This window comes from Haematobia irritans, chromosome 4 (genome assembly GCF_050003625.1).
Source record: "Haematobia irritans isolate KBUSLIRL chromosome 4, ASM5000362v1, whole genome shotgun sequence".
NCBI lineage: Eukaryota > Metazoa > Arthropoda > Insecta > Diptera > Muscidae > Haematobia > Haematobia irritans.
This window is the reverse complement of record NC_134400.1, coordinates 45240876-45256733: the sequence shown is the minus strand read 5'-3', so window position 1 is coordinate 45256733 and position 15858 is coordinate 45240876. Positions and strand designations below refer to the sequence as shown.

The following is a 15858-nucleotide window of genomic DNA, read 5'->3' as shown; positions in this document are numbered from 1 at the left end:
GGTCAATTTTTGCATGGTGGTTAGAGACCACATATTGACATCACGTACAAAATTTTAGCCGGATCCGATGAAATTTGCATTTCCAGGTACCTCCGGAGATAAAATCTGGGCATCGGTTTATATGAGGGTTCGCATGCAATTTTCTCCGAGAGGATACGCAAGCAAAATTTGGGGTTTTATATGGGGCTATATATAATTATGGACCCGCATGGAGGTCATACACTAACATCACGTACCAAATTTCAAACCGATCAGATGAATTTTGCTCTTCTAAAAGGCTGCGCAAACTAAATCAGGGGGACGGTTTATATGGGGACTATACCTAAAAATGGTCCGATATGGTCAATTTGCAATACCATCCGACCTACTTCAATAACAACTACTTGTTGTTATCGACCAAATCTTATTAGGAACTGTCATCAGGATCAAAACCACTGCGAAATGAATGTTATAATGATGCAAAAAGGTCGAAAATACAATTTGTAATAATTCGAAGTCGACATTTCGTAATCTTCAAAATCTACTTTTGAATTTTAAAAAAATCGAGTTAAATCTCAAACAATTGCCTCTAACATTACCTTTCACATGCTGATTGATTCAGAAGACGAAGTCATATAATCTTCAAAATCAACTTTCGACTTTTTTAAAAATTGAGTTAATATCGTCCAATATCAACACATCTACCTTTAACAAGAAACGAAGAAGGGGAATGTACTCTAGATTTCCCATGCTGACTGATTCAAAAGACGAAAGTCAAGTCATCTAAATTTTTAAAAAGTCGACTTTTGCAAGTGTCGAATAAACAACTTTTTTAAAATTTGGAAAAAATCGAAAAGTTATCTTTTCCAAAGTTTGAAAATGTCGGCTGTTTTAGCTTATTATCCCCAAAACCAAAATTAGCTTTTGATAGTGAAAGAATCGAATTTATGGGATAAAATCGGAGTCGACTTTGAATTGAAGGAAAATAAAGAAAAATTTTATATAATAAATATACCAAAGGTTAGGTTAGATATAGTGTCAGAACAGCGTTTCACTTTGACGTAGAACCACTTAGAGAAGTTTTTAAACACTCCGAAATGTTACCAGCATTACTGAGAGGGGATATTCCATCGCTGAAAAACTTTTTGGGGGTTGGTCGAAACCCTTTGTATGCAAGACGGCCACCACGATGGTCCCTTTTTAGTGACCAAGATCGATTTTAAGAGACGAAATTGAAAACTCGACTTTAGTTGGAAGGGAAATGTGATGTAGACATGATCGAATCTTCAATAATACCAAAATTCTAAAGCCGACTTCCAAATTTGTATAAGCTCGACTTTCCCAATTTGAAAAAGACGACCTCTTTAAAAATCATATTCTCACAATTCTGTAAATGTTGCAATATCAGAATTCAACCTATAGCCCAAACGGCAGTCTCAATATATCTCAGAAATATTAATTAAACCAAATATCAATTAAGCTTTTGAAATCGTTATATGCTGAAATTCGCTCTCTTTATTAAAAATTTACTATCAGACACTTTTTTATTTATTTTATAAATGCGCTTCATATATATTTTGTCTTGATATAAGCATATTATAAAAAAAGGGAAAGTTCGTGAAAAATGAGAAAAACAAAACGATATAGTATAAAATAAATAAAACATAAATCGTAGTTATGCTAGGCCCCACTAACACTTCGCAGCAGCATCATCATCATCATAATCGTTTTATTTAGTTGTGGCTTCTTGTTGTTCGAATAAGGGATACTTTGCCAAAACTTGAGCCCATTCCAATTTGCCAGTTGACAAGTCTTTAACCACTTCAACTACTTCACTAATATCCATACGAACTTGTTTCATACTATTACGGTCTCTCAGGGTGACGGTGTGGGGTTCCTTCAGGGTATCAAAATCAACAGTAATACCAAATGGTATAGCAATTTCATCTGTACGAGCATAACGACGGCCAATTGAACCACTTGAATCATCGACTTTGTGTGATAGTTCAGCCTTTGTTAGAGCCGAAGATAGCTGACGTGTATAGGGTTGGAATTCTTGATTATTGGACAAAGGCAAGATGGAGCATTTCAATGGGGCAACTACCGAGGGCAGGGTAAAATAGCATCGTTGTTCGTCCCCATCACGACAAAGGAAATTTTGTTCCAGCAAAGCGTACATAATACGACCAATTCCAAATGAGGGTTCCACAACACTTGGTATAATCTCCTCAACATGCACTGTTTTCGAAGAATGCTTTACGGCAATTGTATCGGCAGTAAGTTTAAACGATGCACCCTCTGCAGTGTTTAAAGTATACTCCTTGGTGTCATTCAATTGTTGTTCGACCCCTTTGACATCATCCAATGACAGTTTAGCCAGAGCATCTGTTATGGTTTTAGCGTCTTTTTTGAATGTTTTACCCAAAGCTTGTTTATTGGGTACAATTTCTGAAACTTCGATTGTTTTTGGAGCTGGCAAACGTTTTTCAGCTACCAATCGAACACCAGTTGCCGCCATATGCTGTCCCAAATCATAAGCTGAACGATCAGCACATCCAACACACTCAACCCAACCGTAGCTGGTCAAGCATTCAGCATCCCAGCAATCACATGCATAATGGGCCATTTCATTGCTCATGTGTTGACGGAATCTCAAACATTCCGACTTAATACCAATAGTTAGCAAAAACTGATGAATGCGAGCCATATAATAGCCCAAGGTTTCATTGGCTACCAATCCTGATTTCACTGCATCTCCGATTGTGATCTTTTGAGCCGATTTTCCATCCATTTGATTGCAGGCAGAGTACAAAGTCATTTGTGTGGCAGCAACATTTTCAAATTTCGGATGATCCTTTTGGCTGGGATCACAAAAATGTTCTATTTCGGCCATGGTAAATTCACGTACACGAATTAAGCCAGATCGTGGTGAAATTTCATTACGGAAAGAGTTACCAATTTGGGCCACAGCAAAGGGCAATTTGCCTTGATTAAATTCCAGTAAACGTTTGAAGTTAACAAATATACCTTGGGCCGTCTCGGGACGCAAGAAACCCTTGACCAAACCAGTGGGTCCAATTTGAGTGGCGAACATGAGATTGAATTCAATAGGTTCTGTCAAATCATTGCCGGTTAAAGGGGATTTGATGTTGTATTTTGTCAAGACATCAGCCATCTCTTGTTTGTTCATACCATCCAGCTTAATAACAATATCCTCACATTCGGCTTTTAACTGGGCTGTGGCTGTTTTCTCGCGGGACAATTTTTCCAAGGCATTCTTTATCAAATGGTCCAAACGGAAGCATTCACCAGTCTTGCAATCTTTTACCATTAAATCGGCAAAACGATCCACATGGCCAGAGGCCTTAAGTACAGGTTCTGGGGTTAGAATTGAGCAATCCACTTCTAACATTTGTTCCTCCAGACTGAAGAATTGACGCCACAAACTCAAGATATTTGATTTCAGAGCACAACCCATGGGTCCAAAATCGTATTGGCCCGTAATACCTCCATAAATTGCAAAACTTTGATCATAGAAGAAACGTCGTTTCAACAAATCTTCCATTTTCGAACGATCAAAGCTCACCACAGAGGGGGTCAATTCCAATTCTTTATCCTCCAGCACCTTCTTTCGAAGTTTTAATTCCGCCACAGCTTTTTTAACATCAATTTCGGGTGCTCCATTGGCTTTCAACTCCCTTACCAAATTGCCTTGTTCCTGGACGGCTGCCCTTAATGGAGCCAATTGCACCTCAATATCTGGATTGCTCATGATGTCTTTGAGTTGTAATCTTACGTTCCGCTTGGTTTTCTTGGAACCCCAAACAACTGAAGGTTTAACTTCTTTGGCTTGAGCACTCTTAAAACGTCGCGAGTTGTACAATACAGATGACACACCACCACTTCTTCTACCGGCAATGGAATTTATTTCGTCACTTTTACTTTGTCTTTCGTCTACTGATGCAAGCGATGATGATGCGCTGGCAAAAATTCCTCGTTGTCTTAGGGAAGTAACACCGATTCTATGAACATTCGGTGCAAATTGAACGGGCGGTTGAAGGACAAACCTCAGAAGCTGAAAAGACATTGGTATTTAGCGGATTTTTTGCCGAATTTCGTATGTTTACATCACAATTTATCTTTAACAAAATTGAAAAGAGAACATTTCATACCAATCTTCCATGTGCTATGACAACTGAGAGGCGAATGCCGTTCGATAATTGAAATGCGGCTATGTACTCCGTGTTTGGCAATCGTTGGCGACGTAGCGACTATGCGTGTAAACGCAATTGTAGCGATTGTCAGTACACATCTGCGAGCGTTTAATTTAATTTTAAAGCAGGAATTCAAAATCAAATATTTTTCATATCTTTAGGTGGATATTAAGTTCGAGTTTAAGGTGGGTATTAAGTTCGAGTTTAGCCGCTAAAATCGCTATAGTGAAAACTAAATCAGTAAGAAAAATGCATGAAATTATACATATTTGTTGCAAATTTTATTATAACTTGAAGGGGAAAAGCCCAAAGCAAATTTTCACAAAGTTTGTATTCCTTAAATTGGATTATTAAAGAAAAGTAATCGTGAAAAAATGAAGTTTTTAGCGGCTAAAGGTGGGTATTAAGTTCGAGTTTAGCCGCTAAAAACGTCATTTTTTCACGATTACTTTTCTCTAATAATCCATTTTAAGGAATACAAACTTTGTGAAAATTTGCTTTGGGCTTTTCCCCATCAAGTTATGATAAAATTTGCAACAAATACGTATAATTTCATGCATTTTTATACCCACCACCATAGAATGGTGACGGGGGTATAATAAGTTCGTCAATCCGTTTGTAAAACATCGAAATATCGATTTCCGTCTATATAAAGTATATATATCCTTGATCAGGGAGAAATTCTAAGACGATATAACGATGTCCGTCTGTCTGTTGTAATCACGCTACAGTCTTCAATAATGAAGCAATCGTGCTGAAATTTTGCACAAACTCGTCTTTTGTCTGCAGGCAGGTCAAGTTCGAAGATGGGCTATATCGGTCCAGGTTTTGATATAGTCCCCATATAAACCGACCTCCCGATTTGGGGTCTTGGGCTTATAGAAATCGTTGTTTTTATCCAATTTGTCTGAAATTTGAAATCTAGAGGTATTTTATGACCATAAAGAGGTGTGCCAAAAATGGTGAGTATCGGTCCATGTTTTGGTATAGCCCCCATATAGACCGATCTCCCGATTTTACTTCTTGGGCTTACAGAAACCGCAGTTTTTATTCAATTTACCTGAAATTAAAAATCTAGAGGTATTGTAGGACCACAAATACGTGTGCCAAAAATTGTGAGTATCGGTCCATATTTTGGTATAGCCCCCATATAGACCGATCTCCCGATTTTATTTCTTGGGCGTATAGAAACCGCAGTTTTTATTCAATTTACCTGAAATTGGAAATCTAGAGGTATTGTAGGACCACAAATACGTGTGCCAAAAATTGTGAGTATCGGTCCATATTTTGGTATAGCCCCCTTATATACCGATCTCCCGATTTTACTTCTTGGGCGTATAGAAACCGCAGTTTTTATTCAATTTACCTGAAATTGGAAATCTAGAGGTATTGTAGGACCACAAATACGTGTGCCAAAAATTGTGAGTATCGGTCCATATTTTGGTATAGCCCCCATATAGACCGATCTCCCGATTTTATTTCTTGGGCTTATAGAAACCGTAGTTTTTATCCAATTTGTCTGAAATTGGAAATCTAGAGGTATTTTAGGACCATAAAGAGGTGTGCCGAAAATGGCGAGTATTGGTCCATATTTTGGTATAGCCCCCATATAGACCGATTTCCCGATTTTACTTCTTGGACTTCTAGAATCCGAAGTTTTTATCCTATTTGCCTGAAATTGGAAATCTAGAAGTATTTTCGGGTCATAAAGATGTGTGCCGAAAACGGTGAGTATCGGTCCATATTTTAGTATAGCCCCCATAAGAACGAAACCGTAGTTTTTATCTGATTTGCCTGAAATTGTAAATATTCTGGTATTTTAGGCTCACAAAAACGTGTATCGGATTAAGTTTTTATCGGTCCATTTGGTAATGCCTCCATATAAACCGACTTCACTTCTTGAGGGTGTAGAAGGCGCACTGATCCTGAAAATTGCTTGAAACTCAATGTAAAATTTCCATATTTTACTTCTACAGATTTAAGATTTCAAATCAAGACGTTATTTTATAATTTTCTTGCACACTTACAAGAGATGGTAATGATTCCTCTAAAACTCAAACAAAAATGGTTCTTATAAATACAGAATCTGATATATTCCTCATAGGTGAAATCTTTAAATTTATCTTCGGGAAGTGTCCTCAAGTCCTCCAGCCTTCCTGAAATTTCAAAGGAAACCCTAATATTTGATTCATGGTGGTGGCTATTTAAGATTCGGCCCGGCCGAACTTAGTGCTGTATATACTTGTTCTTACTGATTTAGTTTTCACTTTAGCGATTTTAGCGGCTAAACTCGAACTTAATACTCACCTTAAACCCGAACTTAATACCCACCTTTTCATCTACATTTGAATCCCTATTTGTTCTACAAGTTTCAATCTGCCATCACTTCATCCTTTTTTATATACTTTCATTAATATCCATTTACATTTAATTTTACATTTAAAAGTAAGTACTATGTTCGCTTTTCGAGTTGAAATTTTCGCGGTTACTTTATTACAACAGTTCAATATGAAGCAGACAAATTAACACAATTGATGCGCAGTTTCTTGTTCCCCTAGATTTCGGCAAGACTTTACAGGAATATTTTGGTTTTAATTTATAATTTTGATTATTTCAGGAAAAGTAATCGCGAAAATAAAGTGATTTTCAACTCGAAAACCGAACATAGTACCCACCTTAATATCCAAGTACTAACCTTCGCGTTTTTTTTATTGTTTAATAACGAAGTTATGTTTTAATATAGCATTGCGTGTTCATCATTATTTTATAAATGGTAAAAACACAACAGTAGTACATTGTAATTCGTTAACTTGGCCTTTTAAAGGCTTTGAATTGCTTAAATAAATGGAAATAAATAAATAAACTTGAACTTAATACCCAACTTCTCATATTCGAAACGAAACCTCTTTGTCATTAATTCATGTAAATATTGCTGCTCTGAACATAATAACCTCCGGTATGCCCCTCTTGGGAAAAAATTTCTTCCCATAAGAAATGCTGCTACTTAGTGGCGTTAAATTCCGCAAGCTAGTTTGCATCTTAAGGTGGGTACTATGTTCGGTTTTCGAGTTGAAAACCACTTTATTTTCCCGATTACTTTTCTTTAAATAATCAAAGTTATAATTGATAACAAACTTCCTGTAACGTCTTGTCGAAATCTAGAGGAACAAGAAACTGCGCATCATTTGAGTCAATTTATCTGCTTTGTATTGAGCTGTTTTAATAAAGTAACCACGAAAATTTCAACGCGAAAAGCGAACATAGTACTCACCTTTAAGGAACAACCTAATACACCCATTTTTATTCACATTATGTGAAGATGCACGAGTAAGATCGATAGGGATAAGGTCGAACTTGCGAATATCAAAGGTATGGGGATTATTCCCAAATGCAAAAATAAAGAATTTTTCCCTGAGACTTCGTGATACTATTAGGTTAGGTTATTATTTTTTTTTTATTTTCTTCTCTTGAACCAACCACATTGTGCTAAAAATACTATTAATTTGACGTAAATCAGCATCGACATACCCCCACATAAAAAAAAGTTAAAGAAAACTTCAAGCTTACTTTTGCCATATAAATTCATTCGATAAACTGTCAATAAATTATTTTTCATATGGGCAATAGTCTTAGAAGGTTCGAAATCTAATCAGAGGAGGAAGTATAAAAATCTTCATCTAGTTTCCTGGAGCTTTTCCCTTTCTATGGTGGCTGAGGGAGAACATGCACTGACGGCATCGTGAGGTTGACCAAAAAAAAGCACATTTTCCGCCTTAAAATAAATTAAAAAAACATCTGTTTGTATTTTTCCAATGGTCCTTATTTAGTTCCTTTTATTAATTAGCTAATCGTTTAGCAGAATATAAAATATGTTTTTCTTGGATTTGAACGATTGATTCATCTCTCCGATTGTACAAAATGGTTTCAGTGTTGCAGATTTCATAGCCAAAATCATATAATGTTTTTAAACGAACAGTACTTTTCTAGCTTGTTCTCTACTTGGCTTATCACTTGTTACCAAAAATAAATAATTAATGCTTTTTGCAACTTCGTCAAACAAACTTTCTTGTATACGTTTTTAATACAAGATGTGCATATATCCGTTATTTACTGTACCTTTAATGGTATATTGAACTTGTAAAACACGATCTTAGTATTAGGGCGAACAGATTCCTCCCGAAAATTAAATTAAGTACTCTTACTATTTTTTACCCTCAGTTGTGGGTGCAATTTCTTTGGAATATCTGGTTTTTCAACAATTTGAATTATATTTCTGATTTTTCCACAATTTGAATTATGTTTCTAATCGCATTGAGTTCATATATTTTCCCAATGTTTGTGTTTTTGGCTATAATAGGTCTGTTCGCGTACTTTTCCAGTAAAAAATATCCAGTAAAAACTTGCAAGAGAGTAAGAGTGTATTTTACACTCTTTGCTTAAAATTGCTGAAAAGTACACGAACGGTATCCAGTAACTATTTGCACATTGAAAATTTCAGCTGCTAAAACATTGAAAACAAAAAACGAATCCTGTATATTTAACTTCCAATCGTAGTTGCCGAACATGTACATTGTATTGATACTTTGTTTGTTATCAAGAACCAGCTGGCAAGATTTTACTGGGAGAAAAATCTCTAGCAAAAACTTGCAATTTCTCTATCTCATAACTGTAAAATGTAGTCTCTCTCTCTGGCTCTCTTTTGCTGGCGTTTTGGTATAAACGAACGACTTCCAGTAAAAATTTGTAATAATTATCAAAATATATCGGGTTCTCGAACGGAGCTAATACCGATACAAGTGTAACAATTCTCTGGCGTCTTCAAAGTTTTCGTGTTCGCCGAACGATATGAATGTGCCTCGGCGGCAAAATCAGCTGTATTCGTTCTACTTGTGTTATTGGAAATGAATGTAAACATAAACACGTGTGAAGGTATTGCTTAAAATATTTTGGGAAAAAATCTAGTTCCAAACATTTTTACATTCAATTTTGACATATTATTGGGAGGAGTAAAGACCTAGTCATGACAGAATTACATCAATTCAGTGATGCAGAAGAGGATGAAGAAGGCATCCCCTTCAAAGTAAGTGGGCTCCGTGAATCGCACTACAAAGTATTTCAATATAAATTTTTAAATTTACAGGATAATTTAGTGGCTGAATTTAAAAACCTTACAGTGAAAAATGAAATATTTAATGATTTAAAAGATCAATTGAAGGATTCCCAACAACATGATGATTTAAAGGAGAAAATTTTGATCAGCGATGAGGAAGATGAAGAATTGGATGGCTTCGACTATGACAATGAGGAGGGCATTGATGATTATGGCGATGACGATGATTACTATTATGAAGAGAACTATGCAGGCTTTCAAAAACAAAATGCCCATAATCAACATTTGGCTTTAAACTCAAATACTGGTGGAGGTGGGGGTTCTAGCCAAAAAGCATCACAACGTGTAAGCAGCTATCAACCCAATGAGAAATTATTCACTCGTTACTCGGCTAGAATTAATGTTGAGAAATACGATCCAACCACTAATATGTCGGCTCAAGCAGCTAATCGTTTAGTTTCCTTTGGTTCAAAGCAAGACAATAAAGTGAAAATCCGTGATAAGCATGACCGTGCAACTGCAGAACAAGTTATGGATCCACGCACACGCATGATTCTCTTCAAGTTATTGAATCGTGGTCTAATACAGGAAATCAATGGCTGTATATCCACAGGCAAAGAGGCTAATGTGTATCATGCTGTGGCTCGAGATACTGATGACGAATACGCCATAAAAATCTACAAAACCTCGATTTTAGTTTTCAAAGATCGCGACAAATACGTGAGTGGCGAATTTCGATTTCGACATGGCTATTGCCGTAGTAATCCACGTAAAATGGTACGAACCTGGGCCGAAAAAGAAATGAGAAATTATTTGAGAATGTTTAATGCTGGTGTCCCGGTTCCGGAACCAATTTTACTTAGATCCCATGTTTTGGTTATGCGTTTCTGTGGCAAAAATGGTTGGCCTTCACCCAAATTGAAAGATGTTGAACTGACCACCTCCAAAGCTCGTGAATTATATCGCGATTGTGTGGTTCTGATGTGGAGAATATATAACAAATGTCGTTTGGTGCATGCTGATCTTTCCGAGTTTAATATCCTAGTACAAGATGGCCAACTTATTATCATCGATGTCTCACAATCTGTCGAACACGATCATCCGCATGCCTTTGACTTCTTGCGTAAGGATTGTACAAATGTTTCGGAATTTTTCCGCAAAAAATCGGTGGCAACAATGACTGTGAAAGAATTATTCGATTTTATTACCGATCAAACTATTACCGAGGAAAATATGGAGGCCTGTTTAGAAAAGATATCTGAAAAAATTAAAGATCGTGATTTTGAAGCCATAACTGCACAAGAGAAAATTGATGAGGCTGTGTGGCAACAAACATTTATTCCCAAGCGTTTGGACGAGGTGCGCTACTTCGAACGAGATGTGGACAAGGCAAAGAAAGGAGAAAAACAGAATTTGATTTATGGCAAAATTACTGGCCTCAATGAAAATTTGGAAGTTCAGAAAAAGCCCTCCATACTCACAGACACAGAACGTAAAGAGAATCAAACAAATCTTAAGAAAACTGCTAGTGGTGATGAAAAGGAAGTTATTGACGATGATGCGGACGAGGAAGAAGAATCAGATGCTTCAACTGATGATGAAGATGGTGACGATTCCAAATTCAAGAATTCTGCAAGACCTCGTGACGAAAGTCCAGAGAGTAAAAAAGCCCGTAAAAAGGCTGTTAAAGAAGCTCAGGCCGAAAAGCGTAAAGTGAAAATAAAGAAGCATGTCAAAAAGAGGAAAGAAAAAGTTGGCAGTGCCAAAAAATAATCTAGGGTTAAAGAAAATTCTATAGAAATTGGTACATATGGATATGTAAATATACAATTATTTTAACAAAGTTGTGTATTTTTTTTTTTTCATGGAAATTTAGGCAAGCTCAATAAAACATTTTTTATAATAATTTGAATCAAACTGGCTGAATAAGCTTAGAATAGAAAAACTAATTCAGCCTGCTAGAATCCATTTCAGCCTTGCTGAGTTTGGTTTTCTATAGGAAAACTCTGATTCAGCGTTGTTGAATAATGTTTTCTATGGCTGAATAATGTTTTCTGTAGGAACACTCTGATTCAGCCTGCCTGAATAATGTTATCAGTAGGAAGGTTAGGTTATGTGGCAGCCCGATGTATCAGGCTCAGACTATTCAGTCCATTGTGTTACCACAGTGGTGGACTTCTCTCTTATCACTGAGTGCTGCCCGATTCCATGTTAAGCTCAATGACAAGGGACCTCCTTTTTATAGCCGAGTCCGAACGGCGTTCCACATTCCAGTGAAACCACTTAGAGAAGCTTTGAAACCCTCAGAAATGTCACCACCGCTGAAAAACTTTTTGGTGTTCGGTCGTGGCAGGAATCGAACCCACGACCTTGTGTATGCAAGGCGGGCATGCTTACCATTGCACCACGGTGGCTCCCAATATCAGTAGGAAAACTGTGATTCAGCCTGCCTGAATAAGGTTTTGAATAACGATTTGTATAGAAATTCTTTCAGCATAGCTCTGAATAAGGTTTGGCATAGAAAATTTCTGATTTAGCATGGCTGAATAAGGTTTTCTATAGGAAAACTCTGATTCAGCCTGGCTGAATAAGGTTTTCTATAGGAAAACTCTGATTCAGCCTGGCTGAATAAGGTTTTCTATAGGAAAACTCTGATTCAGCCTGGCTGAATAAGGTTTTCTATAGGAAAACTCTGATTCAGCCTGGCTGAATAAGGTTTTCTATAGGAAAACTCTGATTCAGCCAGGCTGAATAAAGTTTTCTATAGGAAAACTCTGAATAAGGTTTTCTATACGAAAACTTTGATTCAGCCTGGCTGAAAAAGATTTTCTATAGAAAAACTCTGATTCAGCCTGGCTGAATAAGGTTTTCTATAGGAAAGCTTTGATTTCTTTTAGGAAAACTTTTATTAAGCCTGGCTGAATAATATTTTTCTATAGGAAAACTCTGAAAATTTATAATAGCAAAACTTTGATTCTGCTAAGCAGATTCAGGGTGTATCCTAGGAATACATTTAGCCAATCTTATGTAGTACCAGGTTTCATATAAAAATGTGTAATGCAACGCTTATATTTAACAATAATTTTATTCGAATCTATTGTATATACAAATATTGAGATTATTTTAGTTTACAAAATACACCATATGTTTTAGAAATATCATACAATTATTTTAAAGATGATTGAGTTTTGGAGCAAACAATGTATTATTCTCCAGGAATGGATTCAAACCCTTTGAATGTATTCATCCTATGTTTTCTTGTTTTTTGTACATAGTAAAAAAATAAAATATCTTAATTATCACAGTAGAAAGTCAACCCCACAGCTAGAATATATCGCACCGAAACTTACAACATAAAAAAATAACAAATTCGATTTTTGGGGTCTATGTTTTACAACGTCTCCACAATGATACAAATAACAAAACTCTAAATATAAGAAACAATATAAATAAGTACGCAAATTGATGCAATACGGTGACCTTATCCAACTGCAAGAATTTCAGCAACACCCGTGGATCACTAAAGTGGCAATACATTTCATTGCATTCCAAAATTTCTCGACCATATCCGAAGAGAGTTATGATCAAGGCCACAACTCCATCACGCATAAAGCTAATTGTCATAAACCAATCCATCGCTGGAGATATTTGGGCAGCAAAATCGAATCCATAGATAGCTAATCCCATAAATGCGGCAATGCTCATGGGTCCAATTACGGAACCATTCTGAAAGAGAATAGTATGAAAATGTTGGATCAATAGAAGCGCAGTATATTTTGTTACTACCCACAGTTATGCTAAAAGCAGCTCCAATTGTAAGTCCCATACCTTCGGCCACAAACGATACCATTATGCCTACACCAATGAAAATTGCAAAACGCCACCATTGAGCCGGAAAGCCAGTCATCCAATAGCTTACAGTTAAAAACATGATATTATAGAGAATTTGTAAGGGCATTCGGCTTATACATAATGCCAGAAAGTAATTGGGCAGAGAATACCAATGATTAAAGGTTTGCTTCTTTACGATTTTCACCTCGAGGGGATCTAAGAAAGAAATATGAGTGATTTATCTGGCCGAGCCACAACAACAAGAGAAGTTCTGTAAGCACTTCTAGCAATACTTACATGTTATCACTGGTAATATGATCTGTGTATAGGCAATCATAACAATAACACTAATGCAATATTTTAGGTGTCCAAAAAATTCCGACCCTTGATTTCCTTTGTTATAATACAAAATACCTGTGAAAGAAAATAAAAAAACAAAGGCATGTGAAAAAATGAATATTACATGTGTACAATTCGGTGTTATTTGGTACCGATAGTTAGGTTAGGTTAGGTGGTACCGATAGTTAGGTTAGGTTAGGTGGCAGCCCGATGTATCAGGCTCACATAGACTATTCAGTCCATTGTGATACCACATTGGTGAACTTCTCTCGTATCACTGAGTGCTGCCCGATTCCATATAAAGATCAATGATAAGGGACCTCCTTTTTATAGCCGAGTCCGAACGGCGTTCCACATTGCCGCTGAAAAACTTTTTGGTGTTCGATCGAAGCAGGAATCGAACCCACGACCTTGTGTATGCAAGGCGGTCATGGTAACCATTGCACCACGGTGGCTCCCGATAGTTAATCCGGCCGCACCCAATTTTAAATATTCACCACCATAAATCAAATATAACAGTTTCCTTGGAAAACTCTGCGTAGCATCAGGTTACTTTAAAATGTTTGGAATTGCAGGTGGATTTGATCAAATCTACTACCTCAAGAAGATCGATTTAAATGGTACACTTGCGGAAGTTAAATTTATAGTTTCTACATATGGAAACTACATCGGATTCTGGACTTATAAGAACAAGTTTTGTTTGAGTATTAGACGAATCTTAAACAACTCGTATAAACGTGCAAGAAAATGATGAAATGATGGTTTGAAATCGAATAATTACCCCCATTCAAATGAGAACAAGGAAATAAGCCGTTACGAAAAATGGAGCGAAAAAAACTAAATTCGGCACATGTCTTTGTGGGCCTAAAATACCTCAAGATTTCTAATTTCAGACAATTGGGTAAAAAGTACGGTTACTAGAAGTCCAAGGAGTCGAATCTATGTACCAGAACCTATATCGATAAACACCATATTCAGCATACCTATTTGTGGTCCTAAACAAATCGAATGACAACTACGGTTTCTTGAAGATCATGAACTCAAATCGGAAGATCGGTCTATATGGGGGCTATACCTATTTGTGGTCTTAAAATATTTCTATATACCCATATTCAGGAAAATCAGAGAAAAATTGCGGGGGTTTAAAGCCCATGAACTCAAATCTGGAAATCGGTCTATATGGGACTATACCAAAACATAAACCAATACACACCATATTCAGTACTAAAGAACATATAGATTAACTTTGTCATTCCTTTTGTAACACATCGAAATATTGCTCTAAGACCGCATAAAGTATATATATGTATATTCTGGGTCGTGGTGAAATTCTGAGTCGATCTAAGCATGTCCGTCCGTCCGTCTGTTGAAATCACGCTAACTTCCGAACAAAGCAAGCTATCGACTTGAAACTTGGCATAAGTAGTTGTTATTGATGTAGGTCGGATGGTATTGCAAATAGACCATATCGAATCACTTTTACGTATAGCTCCCATATAAACGGACCCAAAGATTTGGCTTGCGGAGCCTCTAAGAGAAGCATATTTCATCCGATCCGGCTGAAATTTGGTACGTGGTGTTATTATATGGTCTCTAACAAACATGCAAAAATTGGTCTATATCGGTCCATAAATATATATAGCCCCCATATAAACCGATCCCCATCAAAATGTTATTTCTATAGAAAATTTTGTCAAAATTTTATTTCTATTGAAAATTTTGTCAAACTGAATTATAACATGCCTGAATGCCTCAAAATAGGCCTAAGTTTCTGCGATCACCTCTTTATTGCAGCCAAATTTTTTCCCTGCGAGCATCCTTTTGAGGTCTGAGAACAAGAAAAAGTCGCTGGGGCCAGATCTGGAGAATACGGTGGGTGGGGAAGCAATTCGAAGCCCAATTTATGAATTTTTGCCATCGTTCTCAATGACTTGTGGCACGGTGCGTTGTCTTGGTGGAACAACACTTTTGTCTTCTTCATTTGGGGCCGTTTTGCCGCGATTTCGACCTTCAAACGCTCCAATAACGCCATATAATAGTCACTGTTGATGGTTTTTCCCTTCTCAAGATAATCGATAAAAATTATTCCATGCGCATCCCAAAAAACAGAGGCCATTACTTCGCCAGCGGACTTTTGAGTCTTTCCACGCTTCTGATACGGTTCACCGGTCTCTGTCCACTCAGCCAACTGTCGATTGGACTCAGGAGTGTAGTGATGGAGCCATGTTTCATCCATTATCACATATCGACGGAAAAACTCGGGTTATTACAGCTGCAAACACCGCTCAGAATCATCAACACGTTGTTGTTTTTGGTCAAATGTGATCTCGCGCGGCACCCATTGGTCCATATCGGTCTATAGTTGTATATAGGCGATCCCCAATC

General features: G+C 36.8%; 3 protein-coding genes across 6 annotated transcripts in view; 1 reads left to right on the top strand and 2 right to left on the bottom strand.

The window, feature by feature from the left end:
* Positions 1 to 1454: 1454 nt before the first annotated feature.
* On the bottom strand, positions 1455 to 4135 carry GlyRS (glycine--tRNA ligase). The gene has a single exon (XM_075303665.1). The coding sequence runs from the start codon at positions 4064 to 4066 to the stop codon at positions 1709 to 1711; it is 2358 nt and encodes a 785-aa protein (XP_075159780.1). The 5' UTR covers positions 4067 to 4135; the 3' UTR covers positions 1455 to 1708.
* A 4947-nt stretch (positions 4136 to 9082) lies between these two features.
* RIOK1 (RIO kinase 1) lies at positions 9083 to 11146 on the top strand. Its single transcript, XM_075305265.1, has 2 exons — positions 9083 to 9273; positions 9334 to 11146. Exons 1-2 carry the CDS (start codon positions 9214 to 9216, stop codon positions 11074 to 11076), a joined length of 1803 nt encoding a protein of 600 aa, XP_075161380.1. The 5' UTR covers positions 9083 to 9213; the 3' UTR covers positions 11077 to 11146.
* A 1223-nt stretch (positions 11147 to 12369) lies between these two features.
* The window catches only part of LOC142234061 (ATP-binding cassette sub-family G member 1), a 109612-nt gene continuing 106123 nt past the window's right edge, over positions 12370 to 15858 (bottom strand). For all 4 annotated transcript variants that reach the window (XM_075305140.1, XM_075305139.1, XM_075305138.1 and 1 more), the window contains exons 6-8: positions 13432 to 13548; positions 13094 to 13350; positions 12370 to 13029 (exon numbers count right to left, since the gene is read on the bottom strand). In XM_075305140.1, the coding sequence (XP_075161255.1) occupies positions 12688 to 13029; positions 13094 to 13350; positions 13432 to 13548 (716 nt within the window). In that variant the 3' untranslated portion in view covers positions 12370 to 12687. The remainder of the gene's footprint in view (positions 13030 to 13093; positions 13351 to 13431; positions 13549 to 15858) is intronic.

Excerpts from the sequence above, each read along its gene's own strand:
- GlyRS (XM_075303665.1), bottom strand. The coding sequence starts at position 4,066 with ATGTCTTTTCAGCTTCTGAGGTTTGTCCTTCAACCGCCCGTTCAATTT.
- RIOK1 (XM_075305265.1), top strand. The coding sequence starts at position 9,214 with ATGACAGAATTACATCAATTCAGTGATGCAGAAGAGGATGAAGAAGGC. Across the intron at positions 9,274-9,333 it reads AAGAAGGCATCCCCTTCAAA|GATAATTTAGTGGCTGAATT; the intron begins GTAAGTGGGCTC and ends TTAAATTTACAG.